Below are 15,232 nucleotides of genomic sequence, written 5' to 3'. Positions count from 1 at the left end.
TGTACTTGTGATGTTGGCCACAGTATCTGATATTCATTTCTGTGTTGTGGTCAGCAGTTTGGTCTGTATGGAAAAAGATAATGTACTCATTTGTACAGACCTCGGGGCAGAGGGCTGGGCCTGTGCTAGGCGGCTGGTTATATTAATCTGGTATCAACTGGACAAAGTGTTCAGCCTGTTCTGGCTCCAAATGATGCAGGAGCAGAGTCCCTGAAGCCCCATGGTGCAGGAGACAACAGGGTGACACATCACACAGGCCAGATTGTCAGTGGAGAGGTAGTGTGGACTGTATTGGTTTTCACCCCATCATGGCCTTCATCCCTCAGACTGCAGGGGTCCTGCTGAAAGGGGCGAGGGGACTGTTACCATGGAAACTAAGAGGCAAGAGTAAGTCTGTGGGTTCTTGTGTGTGTGCGGATTTGTTTTTACTTCATTCATCCTTTCAGTATAACTCTGTAAATGGGCATCAGGAGGCCTGTGTTGTTGAGATGGACTGGTGCTGTGGTGTGAGGCACGATGGGCTCTGGTTGAGGTGTTGCTGTTTTTTGCAGTTCTGCCAAATACGAAGTGAAGCTATGTCCTTGTTTAAGCCGATTGTGAATTAAAACCGTTGATGTTGACTAGTGGGATAAGTCGACTCTGTCCGCTGGGTTTTCTAATACCTCATACAGTCGACTGAGTGTGGTAAAGCGATATGAGGACCAGATTGATGAGGGAAGCTGTGTGTTTCCAGGGGTCACGCTGTGCTGCTGTTGTGCGATATTATCTACAGTTTGAAGTGGTGTGGTCTCCCATTGCTTAACCAGGTCAGCGGGCAATTACCAGTTTGCATCTGTCTGTTGCATGGACTGTGTTTGTGGTTTTACAGGCACATGCGCATGTGTGTGTGTGTTCGTGTGCCTGTGTGTGTGTGTGTGTGTGTGTGAGAAAACGTGAATTCACAAGCTTGCGTGTATATGTGCGTGTGTGGGTGTGTCTAACCTTTATGCTATGGTTGGTGATTGCAGGTAATCCCACCAGCCAAAGCAAAAAAACCATAAAGCAGCGATTCCTCAAGCTGCTGCCGTGCTGCAAACCCTCGGCTGCCCCCTCAATCAGTCAAAGCAAGTGCTCCTTCACTCTCTATACATCTCCACGTTCTTCCATGTGTCCAGCCTCCTGTGTGGACACACATCTGCTGAAACATTCAGTGTACACATTAATCCACTTACAGAAACACACTCAAACCCCACACCCTCAAAGAAACATTGTTGTTGTGGATAATGGATCTGACCCGTTTTTGTATTTTGTGATTCGATGACTGTGCTGTTCCCTTGGGCGACGGAATATCTATGTGTGTGTGTGTGTGTGTGGGTGCGTGTGCGCGTGAGATATTAAGGTGGGCTGAAAACAAGCAGGTGTGGAAACATATTACTGTAGATATGACACACTATGAGTTGACATTTATTACCAGAGAAACACATGGACTGAAAACGCAATGAGCAATATCTGGTAGTGACTTTCTCCTTTTTCATTATTGATAAACCTCCTCTATCACTTCTTCAGCACAGGACTCTCCCCAATTTCTTTAGTATTAGTCTTACTCACCTGTTTTGCCTTGGGGTAGATAAGGTACAGTAGCTTATGCTGTGTGGAAATGGTTTGGCCTTGCATCTTTATGCTTATAGAAAAATGAAACAATAAAATAAATATTAACTTTGCTACTTTGCTCTATGTGATACTTGTACTAGATGATGAGCTGAGTATCAGTTTGATGACTTCATTTAAATGCGCTGGCCAGGTCATGGCGGTCCCTGGAGGCTTTGTGTGGGTGTGGCGGTGATGATATACGTGAACTAACGCTGGTCTCTCTCCCTCACACAGACAGCGTGGAAGATGATTTTGAGTTATCCACTGTGTGCCATCGCCCTGAAAGCATGGACAAGCTGCAGGAGCAGACTAAGTTCACCAAGAAGGAGCTGCAAGTCCTCTACAGGGGCTTCAAAAATGTAGGTCTGGCTGAAGTAATAAGAGAGAAAAATAAAAAAATGTCTGGCTCAGGTTACATCATTATGGGAGTTAAGAGCAGAATCAGTCTGGCAAGAGCTTAAGTTGACATGTAGGCCCTTATATAGTCTGTGCTAGAGGGGAACTAATGAGTTTTCTCGATTCACATTTGTATCCCAGGAGTGTCCGAGTGGTGTGGTGAATGAGGAGAACTTTAAGAACATTTACTCCCAGTTCTTCCCTCAGGGAGGTGAGTTGTCAGCTCCTACCACTGAACCTGAGGAGCTCCAGCTGTGTCCATAACACTTCCCTTTACACCATTCCTTTTGTCTTCATTCATTTCATTCGTTTCAGGTAATCGTGGAAATGGCGCCATTTATTTGATTCTGTGGAAGTACACATGTAACTTTTCATCATTACAATGGAATGAACATAATTAACTCATTATAAATGTGCTCCACTGAACTATAGTAGACACGCACTGCGAGGCAAGGCAATTTTTCATTCCATGATATTTAGGTTGATGAAATGTTAACCACTCGCCCCCAGTTGTATTTGAAATTATTTTTATATCCAGGCTATATTTAGCTCGCTGCTAATCCTAGCTCTTCAAAGACTTTGCCTCATGTTTTGATGGCACACGCATTACTGTACTATATGTCTCTACCTCTGCAGATTCAAGTATGTATGCACATTTCCTGTTTGAAGCCTTCGACACGAACAAGAACGGCTCGGTTAGTTTTGAGGTGAGTTCTATTCTTGTGTCATTGAGAGATAAAAGCAAAAAAAAATGTGCTCCAGTGAAATTTGCCGCCATTGCTGTAAAACACCTGCCTGAAGCGATTAGTGCTGTGATAACGATTTGACTTCGTTTACTATGCCAAGAGTTAAGAAACTCCAAAACAACACAAAAATAGTTCCCGTTTCTATCACAGGACTTTGTATTTGGCCTGTCTATCATCTTGAGAGGGACCATTAACGACCGGTTAAACTGGGCGTTCAACCTGTACGACCTGAACAAGGATGGCTGCATCACCAAAGAGGTAAAACACACATGTTGCACTGTAATAGTTTCAGCCTTGCTGTAACTCAGTTTACTGAAACTACTGAGGACAGCTGTCCAGGTTTTGACAACCTGTTACACTGTGTATGAAGATTGTATACTACTGAGATATAGATCCTTGAATACATCAGCTTTTATCTTGAAATTTCAGACTCTGCTCCAGTATATCAAACATAACCCTGACACATAGAGACAGAAGAAAATGGTCACTGACATATTTGACTAATAAAATAAAATGTGTAATATATCACATGTATCCAATCTAACTGGTCATTTGTAACCACACATGGCAGAAAAAAACACATAACATCCATAAAGATCTTGCATGTAGGTCTCTAAGCTCTGTATGCCTGCTATTTGTCCTTTACTTTGTAGGAGATGTTGGATATCATGAAGTCTATTTATGACATGATGGGGAAGTACACATACCCCACTATGCAGGACGATGCCCCAACAGAACATGTGGAGAGCTTCTTCCAGGTTGAACTCAACAGTTTTGACTTTTCATTAACCTCTCATCTTATCATTGACTAAAACCACATAATTTATATTATTTACTGTATATGTTGCTGTAAAAAGATTTCATGTACAAAGGTCTAGCACATGCTAGTTTTTCCATGAATTAAATCTCTGTGATTGTATTTTTATTGCAGAAAATGGACCGGAATAAAGACGGGGTGGTCACCATAGAGGAGTTCATCGAGTCTTGCAAAAAGGTAGGCCAGTAAAAACTGAGAGCTGATTTTCAAGGGAGTCGTTCGGTTAAAACACAAGGAGACACAACGCCGCCCCCTGATTTAAACCTCTTCCCTGTGTCTAGGATGAGAACATCATGCAGTCCATGCAGCTGTTTGACAATGTCATCTAAGAGTCTGGACCAGTTAGGACGCTGGCACCAGGGAGGGGAGTGCGTGTTTGTGTGTGAGTGGGTGTGCAAAAGGAATCAGGATTAAAGTTTGTGAATGTGTGCGCGTCTGTGTGTGTCGCCATTTCCTGGCTTGTGCTTGTGTCTCTGTTGAGAGCTGTGAGTCCTGAGGGCACCGCGGGGCCCTCTCCCACCTCCTGGACCCCCAGTGACATATCTCCAAGCAACGTTGGAGCCTCCCCGACTCCCTCCCTCATCATGCAGATCCTTCGTTTTACCCCAGAGACACAGAGAGAAGGCAAGCATCGGGCTCACAGGCACTTACCCAAGATCCCCCACCTGATTTATCTGAACTTTTATTTATTATCATCATTATTACTATTTTTTATCAATGGAGGAACTGTTGCAGCCTGTAATAGGTGAATGCAGAGAGAAGCAGTTGAATTTGAATTGAATCTGATCCTGCCTCTGTGCACGTGGGTGACACCTCCCTGGAGCCACTAGAGCGCTGACGCCCCGGCCACGAGAACAGGAATGAATCTACCACCATCTAGTGGACAAAAGAGAGAGAGGGACAGAGACAATGGCTGAGGGAACATTTCACGAATCGGACATCCAGGCGATCCTGTTTTCCAGATGGAGGTTCGAACATGTTGTTTTTCCATGAGGAACTGATTTCAGTATCGCATGATGATGTCACTAATATCCAATTATGTATTTACAGAGATACTCCAAAGTCTGCTTGTCTGTCTGCTGGTCCTAGTCATTCACAGGTGCCTCACCCTTTGTGTGTGTATGTGTGCATGTGTAACAGAAAGAGATGTCATTCATCTTACCTATGTAAGACACTAATGGGACAACACCCGCCTCCATTCATGGGATTCTGGTAGAATAATTCCCGGCCTTCCAAACTGTTACAGGTCTAGCTGTAGGTGTCTATTGACTGTTGTACATTTTCTAGCCTTCCCAGTTGTGTGATGTTAGGCAGTACAGCGTTGGGATGGCACAATATCCCAGCGTCTCTCAACACGGGACTGACATACCACTGTCGTACTAGTCTATCAATATACATTCAAGGGGAATTTATTAGATTGCAGATTGTATTTGTGAACTTCTTGTAATCAGAAATGTCATGTGGTTGTAGCAGGTTCTACCACTTCAAAAAACAAAACCAAAAAAAAAAAAAACTCAAAACCCTTGTACCATTAAATTAGGCTCATTCAATTTAAAAGAGGCATAGTATGTGGGTGTGTACTGCTAGTGAGAGAGACATGGTTTAATAGATTTTCTCCTTTTTTTAATGCCCACCCTTCCATTTCTAATTCTCCCTCTCTCTGCAACACCAAAGAGAAGATTTAAGAGGTACATGAAGCCACTATAAGTTCAGACATAGAGCCCACCTGTGGGTGAAGAGAGAGGGGGATGCTGTGTAGTGTGTAGGACAAGGGGCAATCAGAGGGTGTACAGGGTGTAGTTTGGTGAACTGGAAATGTGGTTTACCTGCTCAGTCCAAAGTGAAGTGTAATCTTAGGTTGTCTACCCACAGGCTTTTCTGAATAAATTATTTTTTAGAGAATTTGCTACCATTTCTTAATTTGGTCCTTTTCACAGTAGAACTGCTCTTAGATCTAAGACGGTGTACTGTAAGTACCAGAGGCACTCAAGCCGTACTGAAATAGGCTGTCGTAAATGCAGACATTATCATGAAATAGCAATAATTTCCTCTACCACCTTAACAAGTCATCATCCAACCTCTGACTCCACTCAGAGCAGTCTAAAGGGTGCACTAAGACCCTGATGAAAATATGCACTTCTGCAGTTTCCTTTTCTTTTCATCATTTTCCTTTTTTTTCTAGGGAAAAAGAGGTTTGGCTCTGATTGTCCCTTGCCAACAGTTTTTAACTTCCATTCCCAACCACAAGTAAAAACCTGTCTATACCCGCATGTACTGTGTCTAGAACAATGAACCTACTAACCTGTTGTACTGACTGTCTAGTTACCTAGCCTCAACTGGTTGCATTACGTATTTAAAATGTGTATATTTTGTACAGAGACAATAAAAATCACAGTTACTATGCAAAATGGACTTGAGTTTGAATTTTAAAGACTGTACATAATTTATTAAAATAAGACAGTGCTTTCAGCTTTTTATGAAAGATACAGTACAAAGCAACAATCAGTTGTGTTTTACCTTATAATCCATCAACACAATATCAGCAAGAAATGGTTCATAATTTAAATATACATAATTACATTGACCCCAACAGCCACATCTAATTCAACCAACAGGCAGTGTATGAACAGACAAGGCAACAGGTGAGTAATGTATTTGCAACACAATTCTCATTCAAACATCCTGTTCAAACTGTGTACATGGACAAAAACAGCAATTCAGTTTACTGAATATCTTTCTGCAGACCAAATCTGTGTCCTTAACTGGAAACCCTGTCGCTGTGTCATTAAAGCTGGAAAGAAAATGAAAATCTGCTTGTTTTGGCTTTTACATGTCTTGTCTTTTGTGTAAATTCCTTGCAAATCAAAACACTTCACATTATGTTGAAAAGAAACCTGACAATATGTGTCCACAAACTCAGGTTTAGTCAATTATGAAAAGCACAACTGTGAGCAACTATCAAAATAAAACCTCTGCTTTATTAATGATCATTCAGTATCACCACATGAGCTTTTTTTTGCAGCACCACAGGACAGATGCATAAAACTCACTGCACAATGTCTCAGTTTTTAACGCTTCAATTTTTTCCACTTGTTCCTTTACCATCTTGTTTTCAGTGACACTGCTGACTCTTAGAGGTTTGAGCTGTGGCTGGTAGGGATTGGATTGCCCGATAAAGCATCTTATTTGGGCATCTTGCGAAGCTCTGAAAGAACCCAAATGGCCAGTGAGAGAAGAGCCACAGAGCCAGACTGGTGAGTAGCTGCCAGTGGAGTGGGGACATACAGTAAGAGCGTGCTGATACCGAGGGCAACCTGAAGAGTGAAAACACAGTTAATTTGAGTTTAATTATTCTGAAGATCAATGAACTGAGTGTATATGTTTCTGGGATGACTGACAGCCTACCTGCCCATACGCCATTGCTGCAAGGAGGCTGATTGCAACCTTAGTCCTCCTGGGCAGCATCATCCTCCTTGAGAACAGATAGAGGCCTGTAATTGCAGTCAAAGAAGAGATGGCCTGGAGGGAAAAACAAAGGCAAGGGAAGATTGTCAACAGCTGACTTCTACAGAAAGAAGGGTACAAATTATCTTAACTTTAAACTGAAGTGTCTCCTAAAAAGTTATTTCTTTCCAGAAATGTAGACACACCAAAATCCTGTGGTCAAATTGCACAGTCGTTGGATTTTCAAAGAAGTTCTTCAGGGTGGGAGAGAAGGCAAGCAGATCGTCAGGGATCCATCGCTCTCCCATCTTAGGGAAGGAGTTATACACAAGCCCAGCATCCAAACCAGCAACAAAAGCCCCTGCAACAAATCAGTTAAGATAAACATTTATAGATCCTTGTGTGCAATAGTTAAATCTGTAAATATCTTATACAGGAGGAGATTTTCTGCATATCAAACTTCTACAGACCGTCTTTCTGAATATTTTGATTTAAATTGTACTGTAGTACTTAAGCTTTTAAATCAAATATGAAGACTACAGCTACAGATCTAAGGGATCAGACCTACTGCTAACTAGCTTTGATACTGAACTGACAATATATCAAACAGTACCTGAAAGAGCAGTGATGAAGACAAGTCCACCAGTGCCCTTGGCAAACCTCCTGAGCTGTGTGAGACGTCTGGTTTCTGCAATCTACGAGAGATGCCAATAACAGAATTGAAGAAAAAAAACTAGTTTAGCTGTATTTCTTGAGGGCAAAAACTATCAGTGTGAAGGGATGTAAGCAGGAGCCTGCTTCTGTACCTTGTGTGGAGGCAGCAGCATAGTGAGTCCGGTCCAGAGACTGGCACAGTAGAGTAGCAAGGCTGAACCAAGGTGAGCACTGAGGCGATACTGGCTGACACGGGGGATGTCATGAGACTCTGGCTTTTCCTCCAGACCACTTTTTACCATGTACCATCCCAGAAGGCCCTGAAAGAGCACACATACTAATACAGTCATTTATGTATTTGTTAATTTCGATGCAACTTGACCACATAGTTGATGACAATGTGCTCCCGCCAACCCGGCTCTAGAAAATAAACGCTAAGAGTGGGATAGGGATCAAACCGCTGTCATTGTCCAGTATCAGCACTGCTACATTCCTGAGTCTTACCTGGAAGAAGACAAATCCACAAAGCCCCAGTACTTTTCCCTTCATGGAGCGGGTGAAGTATCCTTTCTTCCAGAAGTACATAGTGGGGAGGATGTATGCAAGTCCGACCAGTCTGCCCCACATCCGATGACCCCACTCCATGTAGAAGATGAACTTAAACTCGGGCAGAGTCATGTCATGGTTCATTCTGGAAAACACAACAACAACAACAGAGAAATCAACTCCACATTAACCTCTAGTTCTGCTTACAACATAAAACCACATGTACATTCAGTTACATAATTTTTTCATTAAAATTTAATTATAAGCCTGTTAGTTAATCTGTGATCGATAGGAATATCAGTGAGGGGGCACCTTCAAACATGTGTAATTGTGTGTGTGATAAGGTGAACAGGAAAGATCGGTCCTCACATTTTGAATTCAGGAAACTGCTGGTACTTGGAGAACTCGGCCTCCCACTCTGCCTGTGACTGAGGCGGCTTCATCTCTCTCACCAGATGCCAGTCAACCATGGAGAGCCCAGACTCTGTCAGCCTGATTGGAACAAAAACACATATGTCCCTGTCAACAACACTTATAATACAAGGAGAACTGTTATGTACACAGAGACACATCAATGAGTCGCTCTTACCGTGTGACACCACCCAAGACGACAGCTCCGACCACCAGCCCACTGCAGCCTAGTAGCCAGCGACCCACTATGCGGTTTGTGGCAGCATTGGGGACAGAGGATGCTGTCAGGGTGGAAGAGGACTCCACCTCTGCTGTGATGGTACTCTGATTTCTCTTCACAAGCCATTGTCGTAGCTGTGGACTCCGCTGTTGCTATAGGAAAAGGGAAGAGGGGGGGGTTGAATAAGTGGGAAAAGTGCTGCATTTACCTCACTTATGGCAAAATTTCATTGGTTTACAGTTTGAACAATTTTATGAGTTAGACAATGCCCCCAGGTTCACAATGGGGGTAATGTTTTTTTTCTGAGGCTGATGAGGAATAATTCAACTTTTACTGCACAGACCCCTGACCACAACCACACCGTACACCTCTGAGTTAAATATGAAGATCACCTGTCAGCCAATTCAGGTTCAGGGACTAACAACTGTGGCCAATTCAAAGATGAGGAGCGACTCTACAATAGCATGACATTATGTTTTGCTGAAGGAAAGGTACAGTGTGATATTCGCGTGTCCACATGCTTTTGACCAGGTGATGTGACATGTGGTCAGATTCAGGACTTGGACAGGTGGTTAACTAGTCTAATTCCCGTGGTTGTTTGATAGATGTATTTATTGTAAAATGCAACAAAAATGCATTTAACCTATTAGGGAACTCATAATATTAGTTCTTTCATAATCTTGGGACATTTTCTGCCTCTATTATAAATTTAACAGCGCTAGCTGCATCCGGATGATGGTGAAGTTGATCTACTGTTATGTGATACATGCGGACGTGACTGCTGCAGCGTCAGGTGACATTACATGTCCTCAGTGACTTAAATAAACACTGAACACGACGACAAAGTAAATCAAAACACAGTAGGCTGATGGGTTTGCTCTGCGATTATTTCTGATATGTAAGTAATAGTTGTTGACTGTCTGACCTTTTACATGCTTATCCAGCCAGAGGGCTAACGTAATGCTAGCAGATAGCTATTACTCACACTGTTGTGTTGAAATCCTCTGCTGGCGCCTCTGCAGCCGCACAACATCGATGTCCGAAGCGAAGACAGTAACATGTTTGAGTCGAGTCTCGTCCTCTGCTGCTGCACTGGTTGGTTTTGTAAAGGATGGAGCTTAGGTAAAGGCTGCAACCGGCTCTTTACACAACATGTCTCAACTTTGACCTCACGACGTCATAACAATACGACCGAATACGACGAGCGCACGCGACGACTAAATTGAAATTAGCATTATCATTTTATTGTATTTATTTTTTACTGTGTTAAACCGGAACACAATATCTAAAGAAAAAAACTAATTTAAAAAAAAAAGGTTAATTATTATAATTTTTCCAGAAGCTCTGGTGGTGGGTGCTTGTTTTATGTTTTAGCGTATTCCGCACGGGCGGGTTTTAAGCTTAACACCGCCCACCCGCTAACGTTGGTGTATTATGGTTTCTGGCTGTAGCAGAATTAGTGAGTTGGTCACCCAAACACACACACACTGATCCCATGACGGCTCTAAACGACTGATAAGGTGCCATGAATTTATAGGAAGTGGATTCAAGAAGTAGCTGCTGTTGTTGTAGTTATTGTAACTTAGTGTACGACGGGTTTCAGGACGCGTTAGCTAACACACTCAAAACAGTGAATCTCTGTCTGCCAGTCTCCAGACTGTCAACATGGCAGAGGACTTTTTAATGGAGGTGTGTGTGGACTCCGTGGAGTCTGCTGTCAATGCTGAACGAGGAGGTCAGTAATGTCTCTAGTCTAGACACTTGTTCACTGTGATTGAGGCAAATCTCACAGCAATTGTTCTTCCCAGTTGTGCAATTTACATTCTAGTAATTTCATCCCTCAAAGGCCATGCGCATTAAGTTGTGCTGGCGCAGTCTGAGTGTATGTCTCTCTGCACAGGTGCAGGTCGACTTGAGCTGTGTTCTAGTCTCCTGGAGGGAGGGCTCACCCCCAGTGTAGGTGAGCAGGTTCACTTCTGTACACATGAACACAGCAGTAAGCCCCCGAGCATCTGCTGAAACCAGGCAAGCACACAGCCTCACACACACAGTATGTCACCCTTCTTTGTTTTTGGCCACAGGTCTGCTGCACGTCTTGAAGCAGTATGTCAAAATCCCAGTCTATGTGATGATACGGCCTCGTGGAGGGGATTTCCTGTACTCGGATCAGGAAGTGGAGGTGATGAGGAAGGACATAGAGCTGATGAAGAGCCATGGGGCCGATGGACTAGTGCTGGGAGCCCTGACAGAGGATGGACGGGTGGACACAGAGCTCTGCATGGAGTTACTGGGTATTGTCTCTGCCTGTGTATTTGAACAGTCTACGATGTACAGACAAAGTCACAAAGAAAACATTTCAAACACAACAGATATATCCTATAACTAAGGATTCATCGTCAACTTTTAGAGCGCTTTGCCTTTGCTGCCAGATTCTTAAAATCTAAATCTAATCAATCTACCTCACTGAAATATCATTTCACTATATTACCTTCACACACCCAAAATAAAGATGAATCAGTAATCCTTATCTTTATTGGACAACGTAGGGCATTATTCACGTTGTAATGCAATATAAAAAGACATTTGTCCTCAACATCATCAAGATGATAAAAGTACACATACACACAGTCCTCAGGGATAGGAATGATTAACATCATCAATGATGACTTAATTAATTTAGGTTTTTCCAGTTGCAGTGGTTTTTAGTTATCCAAGTTAGCACACTGGGAGACTTGAATGTAATGTGTGCACACTTAAAGGGATAGTTTAACATTTTGGCAAATTCGCCTATTGCTGTAATCCTTATAGTCGAGTAGGTTCATTACCTTTAATTATTGTAGCATGTTGTTTTGAGATCCGCAGGGCAGAGATGCGAGCTGCTCAGTGAACACAATGGAGGTGAACGGTACAGGTCCCCTGTCCCTCATCAAATACACAATCCAACAACTTCAAAACGCTCTCATACAGAAGTTGTGACCTGCACATTCACCACGCTATTAAATTATAATGTAACATTACAAGACTGAGTTGTTTTCGAGGCAAATGCAGCCGGAACTACATCCCAAACACGGCTGCTCGGCGGAGTGATTTCAAAAGCGCAAAAGTTCTGAGTATTTGCTTCATGCGTCGTAATGTCACATAGTATAGCTACATGGTTATTTCATGGTTATTTCATAGCGTGGCAAATGTGCAGGTGACAACTTCTCCCCAAGAGCATTTTTCAGTTGTTGGATTGTGTATTTGATGGGTTTGTCATTGTGTTCGCCGAGCAGCTCCCGTCTCTGCCCCGTGGATCTCAAAACAACATGCACACACCAATAATTAAATGTAATGCACCTACTTCTATGATTATACAGGGATTATGGCAACAGGCGAATTTGCCAAAATGTTGGACTATCCCTTTAAGTAGGCTCACATTTATGTGACAGTCTTTGGCCTTATGTTGACAGCTGCTCACACTATTCACCACACACTAATACAGAATGTGACCATGAAGTTGTACAGGTTCACAAATACAGAAAATATGTTCAGAATGTGTCAGTGACATTGATACATTCTGCAATTTTTTTCTCTTTTTTTCCCCACAGCGGCTGCTCGTCCTTTGCCTGTCACCTTTCATCGAGGTAAAGTGTTCTTTGTTAAATCTAAGTCATTTAAAATAATTAGCCTCTACTGAAATTATCACGAAGCTACAATGAAATTTCCAAGTAAAAAGAGAAAGGAGACAAATTATACTGAGTCTTAGACAGCAAAAATACTTAAATGAATTAACTACAATGAAAGGTCCATATTTATCAATGGCACTTACATCTGTACAACCTTAATCTTTGAGACTGTGTTTATTTTAGTCTTTGTCTGTCCACCTTTATTGGTAATGACAAATTTGACCCATAGATAAGGCCAGTCTTACGAAGATTGGTTATTGCTGTTTTTCTCTTTTTTTTTAGCTGCTGTACCTTCCACTCTGTGTTCCAAAAGACTTGAATGATTCAAGGGCATGCTTTGCAATTTTTTTTCTTAATTACACACTCTTGAGTCATTTTTGTATGATGATTGTTGTAGTATGAAAACTATCTCTTCTCTTCACCTTTTGCACTGATTGATTTTGTCTGACCAAGGAATGTGATGCAATGAATGTCCTTCATGGCGTCTAATGAAAATACTTAGCCGTCCGTATTGAAAGCAAGGTTGTGCAATTTGTGTGTATTTTTCAGTAGACTGCTGCTGTTCTTGAACCCTCACCTCTCTTTGTGAAGTCTCACAATCTGGTTTCTCAGCTACCTCAAGCTGTCCTTCACCATGTGGAGCCATTTTGTATTAGACAGAACTCAGACCAAAAGCTTGAGGACATTGTTATATTCACGTTTTTTTTTTAAACCTCGTTCATGCAGTTAGGCTTTTATAGCTGTATTTTTAATGGAGTTTGTCTCACATGTTTGTTCTTAATTACGCCGAAGATCAAATACCCTGCACTAATTATTTCATTCCATCTAAATGATAATGTGCAGGCGTGCACTCAGTTTTGAAGTATCTGTTATATGGTTCCTTCTGCAGCTTTTGACATGGTTCACGACCCAACAGTTGCTCTGGAGACTCTGGTATCATTAGGCTTCCAGCGTGTGTTGACAAGTGGCTGTGACAGCTCTGCTTTAGAAGGACTCCCTCTCATCAAAAGGATCATTGATCAAGTATGTGTGTATGAATATAGGTTTTTCCCTGTTTACACATACACAAGGGGATGTGTGTGTGTATATATATATATATATATATATATATATATATACTATATACTGTATATATAGATGTTGGTGGCGCATTACAGTAGGTAGGCATGTTTGTCTTTAGATGTATGTTTCATTGATATCATCCGACCCAATAAAGTATTAACGAAGAAAAATACATATGTATGAACTCAATGCATGTTAACATGGTGTGGTTGTTAAACTGTGCTGCTTAGTCACCGCACATCAGCATCTCACGTCTCTCCTTGTCTACTGTTCTTATCTCCATTCAACAGGCCAAAGGGAGGATCGTCATAATGCCCGGTTAGTGCCTGTATTTTTTGTCACTGTGCCATTTCCCCTTGTATTTTTGGTTGTTTTCAGTTTTATATTATCAAATTCTTTAAACCCAGGAGGGGGTATCACAGAGAGGAACCTGCAGAGAATTTTAGAGGGATCAGGGACTCAAGAGTTTCACTGCTCAGCTCGCTCTGGGAGAGACTCTGCCATGAAGTTCAGGTGAGCCCATATCAAATGATTTCTTCAAGGAATAAACGTTAATCTTTTTTTGTTGCTGTCTGAGACATGATGTTTTCCTGTGCAGGAACACCTGTGTGACTATGGGAGCTGCTTTCTCAGCACCTGAATACGGCCTGAAGGTGGCAGATGTGAGCAAAGTCCGCACTCTAAATGCAATTGCCAGAAATACCTTGTGAGAGGCCACTGCACAATCATCATGACCCACAACAAAACAGATACCTCATACTTAATCATGAGTAATTATACTTATAAGTCATCATTTGTTTTCACTAAATCCCAGAAAGAAGATATTTCAGAACTGCCACTTAGTGCTTTTTTGTTTCTCCTGTTTTTTTAATCACTAATCGAACAGTCCTTGTAAAGTTAGAGCTCAGGGACAACCCTATAGGGGGGCATATGTAATTTACAAGTATCATTATTATTATTATTATTATTATTATTATTATTATTATTATTATAAAACTGTATGTGGTCTCAGAAATAGAGAGCCTAATAAAATGAAAAATGAAAAAAAAAAACACCATAGGTGTTTAAAATAAAAATGGTGTTTTCAGAGCAGTGTGTTTTCCATTTGCAGCATCATTGACCTATATCTGTTTACAGCACCCTCAATTTACAGTTGAAGATATTGCAAAGCTGTGATCTCCTGTACTTAATTTTTTACAAGGACACAAACATTACGACTTCAGTTTGCACAGAGCCTAATAAAAGGTAGAAAATGCCAACGCATCAGCGCACTTTGTTTTACTCTAAATGCTGTAAAATGTTTCCCAGAATCAATCAAAACCAGCATCCTACCAATTTAAGAAAGCCACAAATATGCAGAAGCGTGATCCATTCACCCCAGCTGTAATAATGAAGTGTAAATGAAGGAGAGGCATGCTGTTATCTTGATATTCACTGATATTCAACCAGGATGATCATTCACAAGTCTCTCAAATGAAGCTGTTTTATGTCTTACAGTAAAAACTTCAAGGTCAATGAACGAATGATGTCACTAAGCAAAGGAGCTGACCAATAGGAAGTCAAAGCAGAATATGACAGAGATGAGGTCATGTCACTTTAAATAGTTTTATACCACAATCCAAACCTCATGTGGGTCCAAGAA

At 41.7% G+C, this 15,232-nt stretch overlaps 3 protein-coding genes across 9 annotated transcripts in view; 2 read left to right on the top strand and 1 right to left on the bottom strand.

Moving 5' to 3' along the window:
• LOC310998476 (A-type potassium channel modulatory protein KCNIP2) overlaps positions 1-3,917 on the top strand; it is a gene marked incomplete at both ends in the record, with an annotated part of 83,359 nt that extends 79,442 nt beyond the window's left edge. For 3 of the 6 annotated variants that reach the window (XM_083988543.1, XM_083988542.1, XM_083988541.1), the window contains 8 exons: positions 1,008-1,107; positions 1,868-1,988; positions 2,167-2,236; positions 2,662-2,732; positions 2,922-3,029; positions 3,425-3,529; positions 3,703-3,765; positions 3,870-3,917. In XM_083988543.1, the coding sequence (XP_083844669.1) occupies positions 1,008-1,107; positions 1,868-1,988; positions 2,167-2,236; positions 2,662-2,732; positions 2,922-3,029; positions 3,425-3,529; positions 3,703-3,765; positions 3,870-3,917 (686 nt within the window). Of the gene's footprint in view, positions 1-1,007; positions 1,108-1,863; positions 1,989-2,166; positions 2,237-2,661; positions 2,733-2,921; positions 3,030-3,424; positions 3,530-3,702; positions 3,766-3,869 lie in introns of all 6 variants that reach the window. The other 3 variants (XM_083988546.1, XM_083988545.1, XM_083988544.1) reach the window with 1 other exon arrangement.
• Positions 3,918-6,032: 2,115 nt separating this feature from the next.
• On the bottom strand, positions 6,033-10,037 carry cox15 (cytochrome c oxidase assembly homolog 15 (yeast)). Its single transcript, XM_083988282.1, has 9 exons — positions 9,849-10,037; positions 8,822-9,015; positions 8,602-8,724; positions 8,191-8,377; positions 7,839-8,006; positions 7,646-7,727; positions 7,239-7,393; positions 6,994-7,107; positions 6,033-6,902 (listed from the first exon to the last, which is right to left on the bottom strand). Exons 1-9 carry the CDS (start codon positions 9,921-9,923, stop codon positions 6,771-6,773), a joined length of 1,230 nt encoding a protein of 409 aa, XP_083844408.1. The 5' UTR covers positions 9,924-10,037; the 3' UTR covers positions 6,033-6,770.
• On the top strand, positions 9,680-14,845 carry cutc (cutC copper transporter homolog (E. coli)). 2 transcript variants are annotated; one of them, XM_083988284.1, is made up of 9 exons: positions 9,680-9,765; positions 10,513-10,598; positions 10,764-10,823; positions 10,945-11,154; positions 12,451-12,486; positions 13,418-13,551; positions 13,881-13,908; positions 13,998-14,103; positions 14,189-14,845. In XM_083988284.1, exons 2-9 carry the CDS (start codon positions 10,529-10,531, stop codon positions 14,298-14,300), a joined length of 756 nt encoding a protein of 251 aa, XP_083844410.1. In that variant the 5' UTR covers positions 9,680-9,765; positions 10,513-10,528; the 3' UTR covers positions 14,301-14,845. The 2 variants fall into 2 exon arrangements, with proteins under 2 accessions (XP_083844410.1, XP_083844409.1); XM_083988283.1 differs by lacking the exon at positions 9,680-9,765 and having other exon boundaries at positions 10,285-10,598.
• The last annotated feature ends 387 nt before the right edge of the window (positions 14,846-15,232 follow it).

Source organism: Trachurus trachurus (genome assembly GCF_905171665.1).
Source record: "Trachurus trachurus genome assembly, chromosome: 15".
Taxonomy (NCBI): Eukaryota; Metazoa; Chordata; class Actinopteri; order Carangiformes; family Carangidae; genus Trachurus; species Trachurus trachurus.
This window is presented reverse-complemented; position numbering and strand designations above follow the sequence as displayed.